The sequence below is a fragment of the Takifugu flavidus genome, chromosome 9 (genome assembly GCF_003711565.1).
Source record: "Takifugu flavidus isolate HTHZ2018 chromosome 9, ASM371156v2, whole genome shotgun sequence".
In the NCBI taxonomy this organism is placed as follows: Eukaryota; Metazoa; Chordata; class Actinopteri; order Tetraodontiformes; family Tetraodontidae; genus Takifugu; species Takifugu flavidus.
In genome coordinates, this window is record NC_079528.1 from 10,083,083 (window position 1) to 10,106,148 (window position 23,066).

The 23,066-nt window shown below is 42.1% G+C and overlaps 4 protein-coding genes and 1 pseudogene across 7 annotated transcripts in view; all 5 read left to right on the forward strand.

Annotated features, from left to right (window-relative positions):
• The window catches only part of LOC130531666 (protocadherin gamma-C3-like), a 235,825-nt gene that overhangs the window by 18,723 nt on the left and 194,036 nt on the right, over window positions 1–23,066 (forward strand). The gene's annotated exons all lie outside the window — the stretch shown is intronic.
• On the forward strand, window positions 3,474–5,549 carry LOC130531715 (protocadherin gamma-A4-like). The gene has a single exon (XM_057043824.1). The coding sequence runs from the start codon at window positions 3,531–3,533 to the stop codon at window positions 5,532–5,534; it is 2,004 nt and encodes a 667-aa protein (XP_056899804.1). The 5' UTR covers window positions 3,474–3,530; the 3' UTR covers window positions 5,535–5,549.
• LOC130531870 (uncharacterized) lies at window positions 7,294–15,250 on the forward strand (annotated as a pseudogene).
• On the forward strand, window positions 15,646–18,219 carry LOC130531694 (protocadherin beta-15-like). Its single transcript, XM_057043811.1, is given in 3 exon segments — window positions 15,646–16,071; window positions 16,074–16,519; window positions 16,522–18,219. Coding segments are annotated over 3 exon segments (2,424 nt in total). The 5' UTR covers window positions 15,646–15,776; the 3' UTR covers window positions 18,205–18,219.
• LOC130531871 (protocadherin gamma-A10-like) lies at window positions 19,623–22,165 on the forward strand. Its single transcript, XM_057044047.1, is given in 3 exon segments — window positions 19,623–19,931; window positions 19,934–21,897; window positions 21,899–22,165. Coding segments are annotated over 3 exon segments (2,421 nt in total). The 5' UTR covers window positions 19,623–19,741.

Below are 23,066 nucleotides of genomic sequence, written 5' to 3' on the forward strand. Positions count from 1 at the left end.
TTGCTCTAAATATTTTCTCTTTTTACTTGCAATTTTCTTTAAATAGATGTTTAGCCTGACCAGGTAGCAGGTAGCTCATTTCATAGTTTTTTATTTTTATTTTTTATCTACACTGAGATCATACTTCTTGTTTACTCTCAAGCAAAGTTTGTTGGATTTTGAAAATGCTGTTATCCAAAGAGGCAGGTCTGTGTTAAAGTGAATCTGTTTATTGGGGCAGTTATCTAATATAAGTTTGTGCAGGTTTATAATTAAAAACAATGGAGAAGTTCAAACCATCAATATGCTGAACAGGGAATAAGCAGAGCACAGATGTAACTTTGGTGTGGTGCCCTGTGTGTGATCAACAGTTTATAAATGTATATACAGCTGGTAGCTGTGCTTTATCTTGCTTGTAGTCACGTTTAAACTTACTGAGCAATGTGTACAACAAATTTTTGGCCATCTAAATGTGATAAACTTTCCTTGAGTATCTGAAAACACATCTGACATTTGCAATATTCATCAAGTGAAGGAAGTAGGACTGGTTAAGCTTTGTGAAGTGCTGGTAGACGGTAATCCCATGATTCTGAAACATGGATATAACGGTCTGAAATAGGGAATTAATTTCTCATACACACAGTCTATAACATAAACAAAGGTATGATCATCAATAACCATAACAATTTTTACACTTCTAGGTGAATTAAATTATTAAAATAACTTTAATTTGTTATGAGATGTGTCATGGAAGATTTTGTCCAAAAATTCACTCTCGATATGTTTTGAAATGAAAATCCACAAAAGTCTGATCGGGAAGTAAGTTTATATTGTGCAATATGGAGACATCAAACTCCAGGACAGGTGTACGTCAGAAAAGTACCTCTCTGAACAGGAAAATTCAAACAGCATAGGTCCTACAGTGAGTCGTCCTAAAAAGGTAACTTTTGCAGCCTGATATGGGAACTATTCCTGTCTGGTTGCCAAACATGTAGTGTCCATTTACAGATGTCTTCATGGGCTCCCAGCTCCTGCTGACTGTTGCATGTTTTTGAATAACTAAATCTGTTGACATCAACAATCTGTTTTAATAGCCAGGCACTTGTTGTCTAGATGATAAACTCAACATGGTATCAGAATTTTGAAAATTTGGAGAATTTCCCTATCAGATGTTAATGAAATTAAGGTATTGACAAATGATCAATTGGAACAAGGAGCCTGTTTACTCCTGCAACAGCTCAATTAATCTAATTGGCACCAACTGCTTGTCTGAAGATGAGTGTTTGATGACAAATTCAAGATCAGTACCAATATAACTGAAATACAAACTGATTGGTAATATTCAAGGATTATTCCTGTGAAGACAAATGATACTTTATTTGTATGTTGTGGAAAATAATCTTAATATACCTTATACTTTATATATTGCTTTTGCACGTTTTTTTTGTTTTGTTTTTTTTTTTAAGAAACCCACATATTTTTAGGCCAGTTATTCACAGGAAATAATGACAAATCCTGTTAGTTGTGCAGCTACATGGAAAGATATTGCGGAAATAATGAGCAACCTTTAGTTGCAAGTTGTATTTTTAACAGTTCATGTAGAAGCATTGAGAGATCAACTCAGTATGTATATATGTGACAGCAGTTGTAAATATTGTCTACCACCTTTTGTTAAAGCTCTGCATTTATTATTATTGGATATATTATCACAGATCATGTGACTCAATCTGCTCTTTTTAACCTTTCCTTCGTGTCAAAGTTGTCAGGATTTTCCCCCTAATACTTATGTTTTGTTCAGTGTGTGGCATAATTTTACCTGTGGAAAATTAGTTAATAAACATTAGTTTCTTGAATAATCAGTTGCAATTTATTTCACTTGATCAAGTTTATCAATTTCGTAAAATATTTATTAATGTTTTTCAACAAACTGAATCATTAAGCGCTTTATATATGGCAGTAAATGTGTGGCGGGGACGTCGTAAGCTCATAATAGAATAAACGCTCCCAATAAAAGAAGCTGCCTGAGGACAGTTTAACGGCATCGTTCTACTGTATTGCTGCAGGACATATTTTTATCACAGTTCCCTACTTTTACAATCATTACCGATTCCCATTTGTTTAAATAGTCAAATGTAAGTGCAATTTTAAAATTCCGCAGTTAATGAAACATTTAAATATCTTAGTCGTGGTCATTTCTTTATTCTATTGTGCTTATGTTTTAAAAAAATAAAGTGAAACACGAAAAGAAAGTCATCGTATAAGGCAGGAGATCTGCATTTCAATATTATTTTGGTTTGTTTTCAGTTAAGGGAGTCATTATTTGAATCGATGACATGATTATTGATATACTCATGTGTGTTCAAGGCACCGCAGCGCGACTCTCTGACCAGAGTAGCATCGTTTACCCAGCAGATCCTGTCGAACTTGACCAGAGTGTCAATGCAGCTCCACGATCACCAAATACAATTCAGTAGTTTGTACTGTGAATAAGGAACGTCAGAGTGTGCTCAACAATAATTTGGACGGTGGTACCGGTGTTCAAGCAAACGTGCTTTTGTACGTTCATCCCAATATCCACAGTTTGTTAAAAGCAGAAACGTATAGAGCCTCTGTTTACAGTGTAGGCAAAGAAGTACAAATTAGTGTTGAGTTAAAAAGCAGAATATTAAGTGCATGAGTACATTTTTCTTGCGTGGCAAAATGTCGTTTATTGAAGACTTGTCCTACGACTTCTAGTAAGAATAATTACTAACAATGTTTTCATAATAGTTAGAAAAATTACAATCGAAAAAAGATAAAAAATAATACATTCAGTATCAAGCCACCGTGCACTTACTTTATTGTGGTCGGCGTACACAGTAGCCGTCACGATCACGGTAAACAGTAAAATTTAAACTTTAATTCATATTGTGTAGCAGTAAATATGCTCTTGGTGTCGCTATTGACCCATAGACCCAGACAGACTCGCACCACTCCACCCACCGCTGCAGGACAACGGCGACACTTTCATCGGGGAAGCGGTGAAAACGAACGTTTACTGCGAAGCTCTGGATCATCAGATGGTTCGGGACAGTTTTGTTCTACTGCTGTAGAAAATTGAGGTTCGTTAAAATAGATACAGAGTTGTTTTCGTCATGATGGAGCACAAAGGATTCACGGGGCTTCGTCCGATCCTCCTCTTCACCGTCTTTATTGCAACGCTGGATCTCGTTCATGGAGACCTGAGTTATTCTGTTCAAGAGGAGATGAAACGCGATTCAGTTATTGGAAATGTTGCCAGAGACCTCGGACTGGATCTCAGAGCTTTATCTAATCGGAAGGCCCGCGTTGATTTCGGTGGAACTCGTAAGCGTTATTGTGAGATTAATCTGAGCACCGGAGATTTGATCACATCGGAGAGAATCGACAGAGAAAACCTTTGTGGAAAGAGAACATCGTGCGTCGTTAAGGTGGATTTGGTTTTAGAAAATCCTTTAGAGCTTCACAGAGTAAGTCTGCATGTCCAGGATGTAAATGATAATTCCCCCAAATTTCGAGAAAATTCAATTGAAATGGAAATTCGTGAGTCGGCAGAGAAGGGCACCCGCTTCTCTATCGAGGAGGCAAATGACGCGGATATCGGTCAAAATGCTGTTCAGAGATACATTCTTCAAAAGAATGACAACTTTATTCTCTCTGCAGACAACAAGAAGGTTGAGCTGGTGTTAGAGAACAGACTTGATCGAGAGAAACAAAAGGAAATGAATTTGCTGCTGACAGCCTTAGATGGAGGCTCTCCTCAGAGATCAGGTACTGTAGTCATACACGTCACTGTGCTGGATGCTAATGATAACGCCCCAGTGTTCAGTCAGGCCATTTATAAAGCCAGTCTGCCTGAAAACTCTCCTCTAGACACTGTAGTGATGCAGGTTAGTGCCACTGATGCAGATGAGGGAGTGAATGGAGATGTGATATATAATCTTGGTCACTCATCGGAGGATGATGCAAATATTTTTATTATTAATGCAAAAACTGGAGAAATCAGAGTGTCTGGTACAGTTGATTATGAAGAAAATAACTCATTTGAAATGAGAGTCCAGGCTAAAGATGGGTTAGGTTTAACATCCTATGCTCAAGCTATTATTACTATTATTGATAAAAATGATAATCCCCCCGAGGTTTACATGAAGTCTCTGACCAATCCAGTACCTGAGGATGTGTCACCTGGTTCAGAGGTGGGCATCATCAACGTTCAGGACAGAGACTCAGAGAAAAATGGAAAGGTCCGCTGCTCCATTGAGCAAAATGTCCCTTTTAAGCTGGTTCCTTCTATTAAAAACTATTATTCTCTGGTGACCACAGGACAACTGGACCGTGAACTAGTGTCTGATTACAACATTACAATCAGGGCCACTGACGAGGGCTCTCCACCTCTGTCCTCCTCTAAAACGCTTCACTTGTCTGTAGCAGACATCAACGACAACCCCCCTGTGTTTGAGGAAGAGTCCTACAGCGCATATGTGAGTGAAAATAACAGAGCCGGGTCCACTTTGTGTTCCGTTAGTGCTGGAGACCCCGACTGGAGACAAAACGGAACAGTGATTTATTCTCTGTTAGCCGCTGAGGTGAACGGTGCTCCGGTGTCCTCTTATGTGTCTGTTAATGGAGACACGGGGCTGATCCACGCTGTCAGGTCCTTTGATTATGAACAGCTGAGGAGCTTTAAAGTGCACGTGATGGCCAGAGACAACGGTTCTCCTCCTCTCAGCAGCAACGTGACCGTCAGTGTGTTCATATCAGACGTTAATGACAACTCTCCTCAAATACTGTATCCAGCCCCGGAGGGCAACTCCTTCATGACCGAGCTGGTCCCCAAAGCTGCACACGGAGGCTCTCTGGTGTCCAAAGTGATCGCTGTGGACGCCGACTCTGGACAGAACGCCTGGCTGTCCTACCACATAGTCAAATCCAGCGATCCGGGACTCTTCTCTATCGGTGTCCACAGTGGAGAGATCAGGACGCAGCGGGACATTTCTGAGTCTGACAGCATGAAACAGAACCTGATTGTGGCAGTGAAAGATAACGGACAGCCCTCTCTCTCTGCCACCTGCTCCATGTATTTACTCATTTCTGATAACTTGGCTGAGGTGCCAGAGCTGAAGGACATTTCTTATGATGAGAAGAATTCCAAACTGACCTCTTATCTGATCATCGCGCTGGTGTCTGTGTCCACCTTCTTCCTGACCTTCATCATCATCATCCTGGGTGTGAGGTTCTGTCGCAGGAGAAAGCCCAGAATGTTGTTTGACGGAGCAGTAACCATCCCCGGCGCTTATCTCCCTCCTAATTACGCTGATGTTGACGGCACAGGAACTTTACGCAGCGCTTACAATTATGACGCCTACCTGACAACAGGGTCTAGAACCAGTGACTTTAAGTTTGTGACATCTTACAATGACAACACACTTCCTGCTGAGCAGACTCTGAGGAAAAGCCCCACTGACTTTGCTGATGTGTTTGGTCAGCTGGAGGAGTCTCCAGAGGTAGGCCACCTGCTCCATTTCATGTTTGATTAGTGATGTGTTTTGACAGGGCGATGTGCACCAGCAGTTATCTTTGTTTGTCCATTCACAAATACTTTTCTGTTTAATTTATGGAGTATTTAATTTTCTTAGTCTCATTAATGTCTCAATACTTCAGGTAGTTGTATTTTTTTGACACATGCATGTTTTGTTGTTGTTGGTGCAGTTTTGTGAAGAAATACTTGCTCTAAATATTTTCTCTTTTTTCTTACATTCTTTTAAATAAATGTTTAGCCTGACCAGGTAGCAGGTAGCTCATTTCATAGTTGTTGTTATTTTTTTTCCTACACTGAGATCATACTTCTTGTGTACTCTCAAGTAAAGTTTGTTGGATTTTGAAAATGCTGTTCGCCAAAGAGGCAGGTCTTTGTTGGTGTGTTAAAGTGAATGTGTTTATTGGGGCAGTTCTCAATATAAGTTTGTGCAGGTTTATAATTAAAAACAATGGAGAAGTTCAAACCATCAATATGCTGAACAGGGAATAAGCAGAGCACAGATGTAACTTTGGTGTGGTGCCCTGTGTGTGATCAACAGTTTATAAATGTATATACAGCTGGTAGCTGTGCTTTATCTTGCTTGTAGTCACGTTGAAACTTACTGAGCAATGTGTACAACAAATTTTTGCCATCTAAATGTGATAAACTTTCCTTGAGTATCTGAAAACACACATCTGACATTTGCAATGTTCATCAAGTGAAGGAAGTAGGACTGGTTAAGCTTTGTGAAGTGCTGGTAGACGGTAATCCCATGATTCTGAAACATGGATATAACGTGTCTGAAATAGGGAATTAATTTCTCATAAACACAGTCTATAACATAAACAAAGGTATGATCAATGATGACCATAACAGTTTTTCCATTTCTAGGTGGAGTAGATTATTAAAATACCTTCAGTTTGTTAAGAGATGTGTCATGGAAGATTCTGTCCAAAAAGCACTCTCGATAAGTTTTGAAATGAAAATCCACAAAAGTCTGATCGGGAAGTAAGTTTATATTGTGCAATATGGAGACAGCAAACTCCAGGACAGGTGTACGTCAGAAAAGTACCTCTCTGAACAGGAAAATTCAAACAGCACAGATCCTACATGAGTCTTCCTAAAAAGGTAACTTTTGCAGCCTGATATGGGAACTATTCCTGTCTGGTTGCCAAACATGTAGTGTCCATTTACAGACGTCTTCACAGGCTCCCAGCTCCTGCTGACCGTTGCATGTTTTTGAATAACTAAATCTGTTGACATCAATAATCTGTTATAATAGCCAGGCACTTGTTGTCCAGATGATAAACTTAACATGATACCAGAATTTTGAAAATTAGGAGAAATTCCTGATCAGATGTTAATGAAATTAAGGTATTGACAAAGGATTAATTGGAGCTAGGAGCCTGTTTACTCCTACAACAGCTCAATTATTCTAATTGGCACCAACTGCTTGTCTGAAGATGAGTGTTTGATGACAAATTCAAGATCAGTACCAATATAACTGAAATACAAAATGAGTGGTAATATTCAAGGATTATTCCTGTGAAGACAAATGATACTTTATTTGTATGTTGTGGAAAATAATCTTAATTTGTGATATTTAACGACCATATCTGCAAAATAATCACATATAATTTCCCTGTCATACCTCATAACATAGTGTTCATTTATTTGACATTTGATTCACAATTCACACCTTTCTGTTGTATAAAGATATATTTCTCCAATACTCTTGTATTGAAACCCTTGATTCCATCAGCTACATGAGCTACCTGAGCTACCTGAGCTACATGAGCTACATCAGCTACATGAGCTACATGAGCTACATGAGCTACATCAGCTACATCAGCTACATCAGCTACATGAGCTACATGAGCTGCCTCAGCCTGCTCGTCTGTCTTCGACCGCTGTCCTTGGTGCTGAAAATGCTCTCGACATTTGTATCACACCCGGGGGTCTACCCAACTCAGTGAGACTCTGCGCTTCTATAAAATACCAGAAAAAGCTCTTCTTGACGCTTCAGTGTTGCCGACTGTAGTTGCAGTATTGAAAACAGACTCGTGGGGTCGCCATTTACTTGCAGATATGAGAAGATGTTTCTCCACCCACAGTAAAGGCAGCTTTGTCATTGTTCCACCAGCGGAGGACTGCATTTTTCAGCTGTGGTGATCATCTACAATTCCTATTACGACGTTTATTCCAAAGAAATAATGGAAAGCAGGAGAAAATTACTTCTCGACCTCTTCCTCTGTTTTGCTGTCTTGGTGCGCAACAGCAGCGCGGACCTGAGCTATTCTGTCCCGGAGGAGATGAGGCCCGGATCTATTGTTGGGAATATCGCCAAGGATCTCGGACTGGAAGCAGGGAAATTGTTCATTCGTAAAGCTCGTATCGATACTGAGGATCAGCACTACTGTGATATTGACCTAAAGACGGGGAATTTCGTCATCCGGGAGAGGATTGACAGAGAGGAGCTGTGCGGGGAAAAGGCTTCGTGTGTGCTTAAATCTGAATTGGTTCTGGAGAGCCCGTTAGAGGTGCACCGCATTTCACTGCTCATACAGGATGTAAACGACAATTCACCCGTTTTCCCAAAGGATGTAATAAAACTGGAAATAAGAGAATCGGCAGATAAAGGAGCTCGTTATTACCTCAATGAAGCTCATGACGCTGACATGGGAAAAAATTCGGTTCAACAATACAGTTTACAGAACAACGAGCATTTTGTATTATCTGTTAAAGAAGGAAGCGACGGATCGAAGAACGTCGAGTTAGTTTTGGACAAAGAACTGGATCGTGAAAAGGAGCAGAATGTAAATCTTGTGATGGTTGCTGTTGACGGTGGAAACCCACAAAGATCCGGAACCGCAACAATACAGATAACTGTACTAGATGCTAATGATAACGCCCCGGTCTTCGAGCAGGCCGTTTATAAAGCTGATCTACCGGAAAACGCAGCGCTTGGTACCGTCGTCCTCACAGTCAGCGCTTCTGATGCAGACGAGGGTGTCAATGGAGAAGTGACCTATGAGTTCAGTCGCATTTCAGACAAGGCTAAAAAGGTTTTTACACTCAATAGCAAAACGGGAGAGATTAAAGTCTCGGGGCCACTTGATTTTGAGAGCAATCCTAATTATGAAATGCGCATCAACGCTAAAGACGGTTTCGGACTTTCATCTGATTCTAAATTAATGATTAAAATCACTGATGTGAACGACAACGCGCCAGTAATACACGTTAAATCACTGACCGATCCAGTGCCTGAGGACGTGTCCCCTGGTTCAGAGGTGGGCATCATCAACGTTCAGGACAGAGACTCAGAAAACAACAGACAGGTCCGCTGCTCCATTCAGCAAAACGTCCCTTTTAAGCTGGTTCCTTCTATTAAAAACTATTATTCTCTGGTGACCACAGGACAACTGGACCGTGAACTAGTGTCTGATTACAACATTACAATCAGGCCACTGACGAGGGCTCTCCACCTCTGTCCTCCTCTAAAACGCTTCACTTGTCTGTAGCAGACATCAACGACAACCCCCCTGTGTTTGAGGAAGAGTCCTACAGCGCATATGTGAGTGAAAATAACAGAGCCGGGTCCACTTTGTGTTCCGTTAGTGCTGGAGACCCCGACTGGAGACAAAACGGAACAGTGATTTATTCTCTGTTAGCCGCTGAGGTGAACGGTGCTCCGGTGTCCTCTTATGTGTCTGTTAATGGAGACACGGGGCTGATCCACGCTGTCAGGTCCTTTGATTATGAACAGCTGAGGAGTTTTAAAGTGCACGTGATGGCCAGAGACAACGGTTCTCCTCCTCTCAGCAGTAACGTGACCGTCAGTGTGTTCATATCAGACGTTAATGACAACTCTCCTCAAATACTGTATCCAGCCCCGGAGGGCAACTCCTTCATGACCGAGCTGGTCCCCAAAGCTGCACACGGAGGCTCTCTGGTGTCCAAAGTGATCGCTGTGGACGCCGACTCTGGACAGAACGCCTGGCTGTCCTACCATATAGTCAAATCCAGCGATCCGGGACTCTTCTCTATCGGTGTCCACAGTGGAGAGATCAGGACGCAGCGGGACATTTCTGAGTCTGACAGCATGAAACAGAACCTGATTGTGGCAGTGAAAGATAACGGACAGCCCTCTCTCTCTGCCACCTGCTCCATGTATTTACTCATTTCTGATAACTTGGCTGAGGTGCCAGAGCTGAAGGACATTTCTTATGATGAGAAGAATTCCAAACTGACCTCTTATCTGATCATCGCGCTGGTGTCTGTGTCCACCTTCTTCCTGACCTTCATCATCATCATCCTGGGTGTGAGGTTCTGTCGCAGGAGAAAGCCCAGAATGTTGTTTGACGGAGCAGTAACCATCCCCGGCGCTTATCTCCCTCCTAATTACGCCGATGTTGACGGCACAGGAACTTTACGCAGCGCTTACAATTATGACGCCTACCTGACAACAGGGTCTAGAACCAGTGACTTTAAGTTTGTGACATCTTACAATGACAACACACTTCCTGCTGAGCAGACTCTGAGGAAAAGCCCCACTGACTTTGCTGATGTGTTTGGTCAGCTGGAGGAGTCTCCAGAGGTAGGCCACCAGCTCCATTTCATGTTTGATTAGAACTGATGTGTTATTAAGGACAATGTGCTCCAGCAGTTGTTTCTGTCTAATGGCAAAGTTATATTTTCATTTACATAATGAAGTGAGAATCTTTTTATGAACTTTTTGAGAGATGCATTGAATTCAAAATCATCACTTAGCTAGAGGTATTTCAGTTTCTCTCATATTTGTGTGTTTGTGTGTGTGTGTGAGGTGTCTAGAAGAGTTTTGCTACTGTGTTTTAAACTCTTGTTCCTCAAAATATTTAGCCCTTTTTCATGCAATTTGTAAATGAATATTTTCAGTCTTATCAAAAGGAAGGTCACCTCAAAGCAGAAAGATGGCTTTTCTCAAACGTTCCCAACAAACTTCCTGCTTCCTCTGGGGAGAAACGATATTCTTGTTGCATAAAAGTGTTATTTGTCATCTATGTGGGTGTCAATCAGTTTGTCATTATTCTCTTTGAGAAGGTCCTCTCAGTGATGGGATTTAGTTTGGTTTGCATCAATGCTGAGCTGTTCAGTGACCTGTTTCCAGGTGATTTCTTGTTAGAAATGCTTGTCAAGGCAGCGGGTGTTCCCTGGGCTGTGTGTGATTGTGGCATTTGTCCAAACCTTGTGAAGATGTAGCTCTCAGTTCTTCATTCAGTTCAGTTCTCAGTTCTTCGTTCCTCATTTTCCTTTTTTACTGATCAGAGATCAGTACATTTTGGAAATATGGAGTGGCAGGTGGCTTTGACCAGCTCAGCTCTGCTCTTTTCGTAGCAACTGCCAGTAAAACCCTTCTTCTCTACCTCCCCAATTTGTGGAATAAGGGAGAGGACATTAGAATAGTGATCTGTGCAGCACTAAGGTGGCCAAGTATATCACACGTGAGCCACTGATAAGTTCTTAATGAGGTGGAGGAAGCAACAATGACCAATTCTCTCTGAACTTTGTGATCTAATGCCTGTGAACCAGACCCAGTCAACACTAATCATCTTCTTCAGATGAATTTTAGTTTGCTTTTAGTCACTTCAAGACAGCCTGATTGAAGAACATGTCTCATGAATTGTCAGTAATTTAAATATGAGAGAATTTTGTTGTGAATTAAAAGTTTCAGGACCGACAAAAGTCATCAACTTTTAACAAGATGAGTAAACTAAAGGAAGCAGAACTCAATAAGTTGAGTGAGATACTGCAAACCATTACTTCAAAAATTTTAAAATAATGGCTTTCATATATGTAAGAAAAGGAGAAACAATGTTCTCTCTGAATGTTTTAAATTACATACACCAAGTTCTGATGTCCAGGAAAGATCAGTTTAATTTTGACTCGGCAAATGGAGAAAATTACGAGGTATCCTTTCTGTGATGGAGTGTTTGATGACGATGATTTTAATGATAATTAAATATTTTCCATTAAAATAATTAACAAGGTTTATGGATGAATCCATTCATCAATTTTCTTTTTTACATAAAGAAAATCATTTTCATTCAAGGTAAACTAACCTGCCATGTCTGCAACATGAAGAAATATAATTTTGTACTTCATCACATTTGTGTACCGTGAAATCACTCCCCATCTTCCTGTAATACTTGACTACATTTCTCCAATATTCTTGTATTGAAACCCTTGATTCCATCAGCTACATGAGCTACATGAGCTTCATGAGCTACATGAGCTACATGAGCTACATGAGCTACATGAGCTACATGAGCTACATCAGCTACATGTGCTCCATGAGCTGCCTCAGCCTGCTCGTCTGTCTTCGACCGCTGTCCTTGGTGCTGAAAGTGCTCTCGACATTTGAATCACACCCGGGGGTCTACCCAACTCAGTGAGACTCTGCGCTTCTTTAAAATACCAGAAAAAGCTCTTCTTGACGCTTCAGTGTTGCCGACTGTAGTTGCAGTATTGAAAACAGACTCGTGGGGTCGCCATTTACTTGCAGATATGAGAAGATGTTTCTCCACCCACAGTAAAGGCAGCTTTGTCATTGTTCCACCAGCGGAGGACTGTATTTTTCAGCTGTGGTGATCATCTACAATTACTATTACGACGGGGTTTTTTCAAAGAAAGAAATAATGGAAAGCAGGGGAAAATTACTTCTCGACCTCTTCCTCTGTTTTGCTGTCTTGGTGCGCAACAGAAGCGCGGACCTGAGCTATTCTGTCCCGGAGGAGGAGATGAGGCCCGGATCTATTGTCGGGAATATCGCCAAGGATCTCGGACTGGAAGCAGGGAAATTGTTCATTCGTAAAGCTCGTATCGATACTGAGGATCAGCACTACTGTGATATTGACCTAAAGACGGGGAATTTCGTCATCCGGGAGAGGATTGACAGAGAGGAGCTGTGCGGGGAAAAGGCTTCGTGTGTGCTTAAATCTGAATTGGTTCTGGAGAGCCCGTTAGAGGTGCACCGCATTTCACTGCTCATACAGGATGTAAACGACAATTCACCCGTTTTTCCAAATGATGTAATAAAACTAGAATAAGTGAATCGGCAGACAAAGGGCTCGTTATTACCTCAATGAAGCCCATGACGCTGACATGGGAAAAAATTCGGTTCAACAATACAGTTTACAGAACAACGAGCATTTTGTATTATCTGTTAAAGAAGGAAGCGACGGATCGAAGAACGTCGAGTTAGTGTTGGACAAAGAACTGGATCGTGAAAAGGAGCAGAATGTAAATCTTGTGATGGTTGCTGTTGACGGTGGAAACCACAACGATCCGGAACCGCAACAATACAGATAACTGTACTAGATGCTAATGATAACGCCCCGGTCTTCGAGCAGGCCGTTTATAAAGCTGATCTACCGGAAAACGCAGCGCTTGGTACCGTCGTCCTCACAGTCAGCGCTTCTGATGCAGACGAGGGTGTCAATGGAGAAGTGACCTATCAGTTCAGTCGCATTTCAGACAAGGCTAAAAAGGTTTTTACACTCAACAGCAAAACGGGAGAGATTAAGTCTCGGGGCCACTTGATTTTGAGAGCAATCCTAATTATGAAATGCGCATCAACGCTAAAGACGGTTTCGGACTTTCATCTGATTCCAAATTAATGATTAAAATCACTGATGTGAACGACAACGCGCCAGTAATACACGTTAAATCACTGACCGATCCAGTGCCTGAGGACGTGTCCCCTGGTTCAGAGGTGGGCATCATCAACGTTCAGGACAGAGACTCAGAAAATAACAGACAGGTCCGCTGCTCCATTCAGCAAAACGTCCCTTTTAAGCTGGTTCCTTCTATTAAAAACTATTATTCTCTGGTGACCACAGGACAACTGGACCGTGAACTAGTGTCTGATTACAACATTACAATCAGTGCCACTGACGAGGGCTCTCCACCTCTGTCCTCCTCTAAAACGCTTCACTTGTCTGTAGCAGACATCAACGACAACCCCCCTGTGTTTGAGGAAGAGTCCTACAGCGCATATGTGAGTGAAAATAACAGAGCCGGGTCCACTTTGTGTTCCGTTAGTGCTGGAGACCCCGACTGGAGACAAAACGGAACAGTGATTTATTCTCTGTTAGCCGCTGAGGTGAACGGTGCTCCGGTGTCCTCTTATGTGTCTGTTAATGGAGACACGGGGCTGATCCACGCTGTCAGGTCCTTTGATTATGAACAGCTGAGGAGCTTTAAAGTGCACGTGATGGCCAGAGACAACGGTTCTCCTCCTCTCAGCAGCAACGTGACCGTCAGCGTGTTCATATCAGACGTTAATGACAACTCTCCTCAAATACTGTATCCAGCCCCGGAGGGCAACTCCTCATGACCGAGCTGGTCCCCAAAGCTGCACACGGAGGCTCTCTGGTGTCCAAAGTGATCGCTGTGGATGCCGACTCTGGACAGAACGCCTGGCTGTCCTACCACATAGTCAAATCCAGCGATCCGGGACTCTTCTCTATCGGTGTCCACAGTGGAGAGATCAGGACGCAGCGGGACATTTCTGAGTCTGACAGCATGAAACAGAACCTGATTGTGGCAGTGAAAGATAACGGACAGCCCTCTCTCTCTGCCACCTGCTCCATGTATTTACTCATTTCTGATAACTTGGCTGAGGTGCCAGAGCTGAAGGACATTTCTTATGATGAGAAGAATTCCAAACTGACCTCTTATCTGATCATCGCGCTGGTGTCTGTGTCCACCTTCTTCCTGACCTTCATCATCATAATCCTGGGTGTGAGGTTCTGTCGCAGGAGAAAGCCCAGAATGTTGTTTGACGGAGCAGTAACCATCCCCGGCTTATCTCCTCCTAATTACGCCGATGTTGACGGCACAGGAACTTTACGCAGCGCTTACAATTATGACGCCTACCTGACAACAGGGTCTAGAACCAGTGACTTTAAGTTTGTGACATCTTACAATGACAACACACTTCCTGCTGAGCAGACTCTGAGGAAAGCCCCACTGACTTTGCTGATGTGTTTGGAGAATCTGACAGTTCACCTGAGGTAGGAAACATTTAAGAGGTCCTTGTGATTCAAAGTATCTTTTGCTTTTTTCTGTTGCCATCTAGAGACATTCTTTATCGCAGTGGTATCAAATATTTTCCTTTACATATTGATTTTTATCAAGAAATAAGGTCTTGTTAACCAACTTTAGTCCTTGTTTTCACCCCAACGTCGTTCTTATGGTGGAAAAAATTGCATAATGTTTTTTTTTCCATGATGACATCATAATAATTAGTGACTGGACATGACCAAAGGTTGCTGAGGGGTCTTTCAATGTTTCTTTAGAAATAGGGGATCCTGGGTGAGCAGCTGCTGGAAGATTCTCTTTTTTCATTCTTCCTTTTTTTACTTCTTTCCTTCTTTCTTTCGAGTAAAAATTATTTGACATAGAAAAAATCAGGGCATGAGAATATGTGCACATATTAAATGGATTTAACCAATACATACATTAGTTTCTAAGTTGGCAGAGTCATGTGTGTTTTCTATCTGCTATATATTGGCAAAAACGTCTTTATTGTCTCAAGATTATTGTTTAAGCAGCCCCCCATAATTTATATAAATATGAAGAGAGTTTGTATGTTCTCTGTTTTGAGGTTAAGTTGCAGTTTTTTTCACTTTTATCTGGGAATCATATTTATGAGAGGTGAAGATTATTTTGCAGAAAAACAGGAAAAAAAACAACATTTCTTTTGGCATTGTTGATTCTAGCGCGGATAAGACTTTGAAAGTAATTTAGGATTCTTCTGTGATAGCATTTGATTCCTTATTTTCCAACAGGATAAGATATTGTTTTATTGACCATATAATGATGGAATGATTGGAATTTATTTACTTGTACACAGCAACATTATAAAACAAGGAATATAATATATTGTGCCATTGATATGGTGTATTTATCATGACAATATTGGTCATTTTAACAATCCTTAAAACTGTTCAAACGCAAGGAGAGAAAATTGCACCACGTTCTTGTTATGCCTCTATTAATACTCATGGTGTCAGTGTGGACCAGCAGACCAGAAGACTCGGTCTCTCTCCACCCTTGACTCCCATCAAACCTCAAAACAGAATCTGCTCTTGTGCTGCAGCTGGGATACGCGTCGCCACTGATAGTACAGAGATTATTACCGATACAGAAGATATTGAACAAATATTATGGTTTGACCTCGTTGGATGTTTTTTTTTTGTTTGCTTTCGTCCCCGTAACGATGGATTTCCACGGATTTGCGCTGCGCCGCGTCCTTGCTTTTATTTTCCTTGTTCTCTCGCCCGTCAATGGAGACGTGAGCTACTCTGTACCCGAGGAGATGAAACGTGGATCGGCAATCGGGAATATCGCGAAGGATCTGGGACTTGATCTGGGCAGACTGTCCGCTCGGAAGGCCCGCATCGATACTGAGGATAACAGTGTAAAATACTGCGGTTTAAATCTGAATACCGGAGAGCTGATCGTACAAGAGAGGATCGACCGAGAAGCTCTTTGTGCCAAGAGGGCGTCGTGCGTCTTAAACAGGAACTGGTGCTGGAAAATCCTTTAGAGCTGCATCGGATCAGTATCCATGTTCAGGACATAAACGATAATTCACCGCAGTTTAAAGAGGAGTCAATTAAACTGGAAATCAGGGAATCAGCTGTCAAAGGTGCTCGTTTTCTCCTTGGAGAGGCCCACGACGCAGATATCGGACAAAATACTGTTCAGGGTTACACACTTCAACAGAATGACCACTTTAAATTAAATGTAAACACTAAAACTAGTAATCGAAAATATTGTGAATTATTATTAGACAAAGAATTAGACAGAGAGGACCAAAAAGAAATGATGATGTTACTAACAGCCTTAGACGGAGGCTCTCCTCAGAGATCAGGTACTGTAGTCATACACGTCACTGTGCTGGATGCTAATGATAACGCCCCAGTGTTCAGTCAGGCCGTTTATAAAGCCAGTCTGCCTGTGAAAACTCTCCTCTAGACACTGTAGTGATGCAGGTTAGTGCCACTGATGCAGATGAAGGAGTGAATAGTGAAATTACCTATGGATTTGATCATGTTTCAGATGCTAATCAAGCTTTTGCTCTCAACCCCAAAACAGGAGAGGTAACAGTAGCCTCATCCATTGACTATGAAAAAAAGTCATCATATGAAATGCAAATGAGTGCAAAAGATGGTCTGGGATTAGTTGCATATGCAACATTAATGATTGAGATTACTGATGTAAATGATAATGCTCCAGTATTCCAGGAAATCTCTGACCAATCAGTACCTGAGGACGTGTCCCCTGGTTCAGAGGTGGGCATCATCAACGTTCAGGACAGAGACTCAGAAAATAACAGACAGGTCCGCTGCTCCATTCAGCAAAAAGTCCCTTTTAAGCTGGTTCCTTCCATTAAAAACTATTATTCTCTGGTGACCACAGGACAACTGGACCGTGAACTAGTGTCTGATTACAACATTACAATCAGTGCCACTGACGAGGGCTCTCCACCTCTGTCCTCCTCTAAAACGCTTCACTTGTCTGTAGCAGACATCAACGACAACCCCCCTGTGTTTGAGGAAGAGTCCTACAGCGCATATGTGAGTGAAAATAACAGAGCCGGGTCCACTTTGTGTTCCGTTAGTGCTGGAGACCCCGACTGGAGACAAAACGGTACCGTGATTTATTCTCTGTTAGCCGCTGAGGTGAACGGTGCTCCGGTGTCCTCTTATGTGTCTGTTAATGGAGACACGGGGCTGATCCACGCTGTCAGGTCCTTTGATTATGAACAGCTGAGGAGCTTTAAAGTGCACGTGATGGCCAGAGACAACGGTTCTCCTCCTCTCAGCAGCAACGTGACCGTCAGTGTGTTCATATCAGACGTTAATGACAACTCTCCTCAAATACTGTATCCAGCCCCGGAGGGCAACTCCTTCATGACCGAGCTGGTCCCCAAAGCTGCACACGGAGGCTCTCTGGTGTCCAAAGTGATCGCTGTGGACGCCGACTCTGGACAGAACGCCTGGCTGTCCTACCATATAGTCAAATCCAGCGATCCGGGACTCTTCTCTATCGGTGTCCACAGTGGAGAGATCAGGACGCAGCGGGACATTTCTGAGTCTGACAGCATGAAACAGAACCTGATTGTGGCAGTGAAAGATAATGGACAGCCCTCTCTCTCTGCCACCTGCTCCATGTATTTACTCATTTCTGATAACTTGGCTGAGGTGCCAGAGCTGAAGGACATTTCTTATGATGAGAAGAATTCCAAACTGACCTCTTATCTGATCATCGCGCTGGTGTCTGTGTCCACCTTCTTCCTGACCTTCATCATCATCATCCTGGGTGTGAGGTTCTGTCGCAGGAGAAAGCCCAGAATGTTGTTTGACGGAGCAGTAACCATCCCCGGCGCTTATCTCCCTCCTAATTACGCCGATGTTGACGGCACAGGAACTTTACGCAGCGCTTACAATTATGACGCCTACCTGACAACAGGGTCTAGAACCAGTGACTTTAAGTTTGTGACATCTTACAATGACAACACACTTCCTGCTGAGCAGACTCTGAGGAAAAGCCCCACTGACTTTGCTGATGTGTTTGGAGAATCTGACAGTTCACCTGAGGTAGGACAATATTTCCATGTCCATGACACTAATTATATTTAAATTTTTAAAACCATTTTTTCTTGTAATTCTCTAAATTTCATTGTCAATATTACCGTAATTAATTATATTTAGTTCAGTGGTATTACCTGTAGCTTAGAAGTTGTTTTTATTAATCTAGTGTTGTGTTTTCTTTTTTCTATTTTTTTGAGGGGGGGTGCATCTTTAGAAAACTGAATATATAAATATTAATTTAACATATTCTTAGGTTGCACTTTTTTCACATTTTTTTTATTATCCCTTCCATAATGGAATTTCCAATTATTTTCTTTCGAATTATTATTTCAATCATTCTTCCCACTTTACTTTGTTTTTTTTTACAAATACATTTAAATTTCAACAATCATTGCTGGAGTATTTCAACAACATCTTCTCAAGTTCAACCATGATTCCTCAATTTCTTTATTGTTTTACTGCCCACATTGACTTAAATGGATATCGGTTATTGGATGAGTTTAATGTTGTGTATCATAGTTGTGATGGACACCTGGTCTCTCTATTCTCATACTTCACATCCAATTACTTTCAGTATTTAACACATCTCAACTCTTATAATTAATTCTTTGTATTTCACCAACCAAACTTTAATTTTCAATCATATACTACCAACACAACGTCATGTTTTAACATGTTTCCCTGATTGTTACAGTGTATGCTTGTAGTAAACCATAATGTAGTCAGCTTGTCCTGTAGATGTGGTGTTCACTGGCCCTGTCGACTAACAGCCCCTGACGTGTTTTGCTTTTCCGGCCTCTTTTCAGTCGATTTGCGTCTGGTTGGTTGCACCTTTGTTCTTGGTGCTAATTCTACAGGTCTGCTTTATATCGTTTCAGACATTATATTTGTACACTTCTGAGTGTGTCGTATTACTTCGAGTTTTATTCTTTCAGTCTCTGATGTAAGACTGTGGATTTTTTTCAAGATAAATGTGTTCAGAATCATTAACATGGCGAAGTTATACAATTCGTTTTCCTTTTTAAAACAGGAATATATTGTATTCATATATTTTATCTTCCTTTATTAAGAATCTACTCATTTTTTTTGTTTTTCATACAAGCAGTGATTTTAAAGCAGTCAAGATTATGTATCGCTCCTTATCGCACTTGGGCTGCGTCACATGCATCGTCTTGCTCTGCATGTTTTCAATTACGTTTTGATTTATTTTTTAAATATTTATATCGACATTAGAGCTGGATAAAGCTCGGCATATCCATTCTCTGTAGCCTATGTTACATTATATTAACATGCAATTGTAAAATACATTATTGTCACTTTTAAAAAACAAAACAATAATGTCACGAAAGGCTTCGACTCCATATTGCAATAATACATTTTGACTCAGGAGGTCACTATCGGCCAAATAAGGGGTGAAGCCTTGAGTCTGTTCTGCACACCACCCATCGCTGACATCCACCATTCTTTTATTACCTTCAACGTCGAACATCGGAACAAAAGCTCAGACGGCGGTTCTTTATCGGGTCAATAACAGCTCCGTCGGAGTTTTAACAATATTTTTGTGTGGAAATTCTCTGTTCGAAAGATGGAGAAGGGATTCGTCATTCGGAGCTGCGCCTTTATCTTTTTCTTTGCGGTGCTGCAATGTGGCCACGGAGACCTGAGCTATTCGGTGCAGGAAGAGCTCAAGCGCGGATCTGTCATTGGAAATATCGCCAAGGATCTCGGACTGGGGGTAGGGCAACTGTCTGCTCGCAAAGCGCGTGTTGACGTGGAGGCAGCAAAAAGCGCTTTTGTGAGATTAATCAACGCAGCGGAGAATTAATTGTTGCCGAAAGAATAGACAGAGAGGAGCACTGTGGGGACAAGACTTCGTGTGTTCTCAGATTTGATCTGCTCTTAGAGAATCCTTTGGAGCTCCATCGATTGTCTCTGCAGGTGCAGGACGTGAACGACAATGCACCTAATTTCCCGAAAGATACTGTAAAACTGGAAATCACCGAGTCTGCTGTTAAAGGAGCGAAGTATCGCATAAATGCAGCGCACGATGCGGACATTGGCATAAACTCCGTTCAAAGCTATTTCCTGGAACAAAATCCTCACTTTGTTTTCAGCATCCAGTCCACAAACACCGGCAGCAAATATGGCGAACTGCTTTTGGAGAAGGAGTTAGACCGAGAAGAGCAGAAAGACATGAAATTAAAGCTGACAGCTTTAGATGGAGGCTCTCCTCAGAGATCAGGTACTGTAGTCATACACGTCACTGTGCTGGATGCTAATGATAACGCCCCAGTGTTCAGTCAGGCTCTGTACTCAGCCACGCTGCCAGAAAACTCATCCATGAACACTCCTGTTATTACAGTGAGCGCCACAGATGCAGATGAAGGCATCAATGGAGAGGTGACCTATGAATTTAGCAGAATATCTGAGAAATCACGAAACATGTTTTCCCTGAACCAACATACTGGAGAAATTACTGTCACGGGAAACATAGATTATGAAGACGGACAAAAATATGAAGTTTTTGTGGAAGCAAAAGATGGTTATGGACTCTCTTCAGAGACAAAGGTCATTATTGACATTACCGATGTAAATGACAATGCCCCAGTCATTTATGTTAAATCACTTAAAGATCCAGTACCCGAGGACGTGTCCCCTGGTTCAGAGGTGGGCATCATCAACGTTCAGGACAGAGACTCAGAAAATAACAGACAGGTTCGTTGCTCCATTCAGCAAAACGTCCCTTTTAAGCTGGTTCCTTCTATTAAAAACTATTATTCTCTGGTGACCACAGGACAACTGGACCGTGAACTAGTGTCTGATTACAACATTACAATCAGTGCCACTGACGAGGGCTCTCCACCTCTGTCCTCCTCTAAAACGCTTCACTTGTCTGTAGCAGACATCAACGACAACCCCCCTGTGTTTGAGGAAGAGTCCTACAGCGCATATGTGAGTGAAAATAACAGAGCCGGGTCCACTTTGTGTTCCGTTAGTGCTGGAGACCCCGACTGGAGACAAAACGGTACCGTGATTTATTCTCTGTTAGCCGCTGAGGTGAACGGTGCTCCGGTGTCCTCTTATGTGTCTGTTAATGGAGACACGGGGCTGATCCACGCTGTCAGGTCCTTTGATTATGAACAGCTGAGGAGCTTTAAAGTGCACGTGATGGCCAGAGACAACGGTTCTCCTCCTCTCAGCAGTAACGTGACCGTCAGCGTGTTCATATCAGACGTTAATGACAACTCTCCTCAAATACTGTATCCAGCCCCGGAGGGCAACTCCTTCATGACCGAGCTGGTCCCCAAAGCTGCACACGGAGGCTCTCTGGTGTCCAAAGTGATCGCTGTGGACGCCGACTCTGGACAGAACGCCTGGCTGTCCTACCATATAGTCAAATCCAGCGATCCGGGACTCTTCTCTATCGGTGTCCACAGTGGAGAGATCAGGACGCAGCGGGACATTTCTGAGTCTGACAGCATGAAACAGAACCTGATTGTGGCAGTGAAAGATAACGGACAGCCCTCTCTCTCTGCCACCTGCTCCATGTATTTACTCATTTCTGATAACTTGGCTGAGGTGCCAGAGCTGAAGGACATTTCTTATGATGAGAAGAATTCCAAACTGACCTCCTATCTGATCATCGCGCTGGTGTCTGTGTCCACCTTCTTCCTGACCTTCATCATCATCATCCTGGGTGTGAGGTTCTGTCGCAGGAGAAAGCCCAGAATGTTGACGGAGCGGAGCAGTAACCATCCCCGGCGCTTATCTCCCTCCTAATTACGCCGATGTTGACGGCACAGGAACTTTACGCAGCGCTTACAATTATGACGCCTACCTGACAACAGGGTCTAGAACCAGTGACTTTAAGTTTGTGACATCTTACAATGACAACACACTTCCTGCTGAGCAGACTCTGAGGAAAAGCCCCACTGACTTTGCTGATGTGTTTGGTCAGCTGGAGGAGTCTCCAGAGGTAGGCCACCAGCTCCATTTCATGTTTGCTTAGAACTGATGTGTTATTAAGGACAATGTGCTCCAGCAGTTGTCTCTGTCTAATAGCAAAGTTATATTTTCATTTATATAATGAAGTGAAAATCTTTTTATGAACTTTTGAGAGATGCATTGAATTCACAAATCATCACTTAGCTAGAGGTATTTCAGTTTCACTCATATTTGTGTTTTGTGTGTGTGTGTGAGGGTCTAGAAGAGTTTTGCTACTTTGTTTTAAACTCTTGTTCCTCAAAATATTCAGCCCTTGTTCGTGAAATTTGTAAAGTCTTATCAAAAGGAAGGTCACCTCAAAGCAGAAAGATGGCTTTTCTCATACGTTCCCAACAAACTTCCTGCTTCCTCTGTGGAGAAACGATATTCTTGTTGCATAAAAGTGTTATTTGTCATCTATGTGGGTGTCAATCAGTTTGTCATTATTCTCTTGAGAAGGTCCTCTCAGTGATGGGATTTAGTTTGGTTTGCATCAATGCTGAGCTGTTCAGTGACCTGTTTCCAGGTGATTTCTGATTAGAAATGCTTGTCAAGGCAGCGGGTGTTCCCTGGGCTGTGTGTGATTGTGGCATTTGTCCAAACCTTGTGAAGATGTAGCTCTCAGTTCTTCATTCAGTTCAGTTCTCAGTTTTTCGTTTCTCATTTCCTCTTTTTTACTGATCTGAGATCAGTACATTTTGGAAATATGGAGTGGCAGGTGGCTTTGACCAGCTCAGCTCTGCTCTTTTCGTAGCAACTGCCAGTAAAACCCTCCTTCTCTACTACCCCCAATTTGGTGGAATAAGGAGAGGACATTAGAATAGTGATCTGTGCAGCACTAAGGTGGCCAAATTATCACACGTGAGCCACTGAGAAGTTCTTAATGAGGTGGAGGAAACAACAATGACCAATTCTCTCTGAACTTT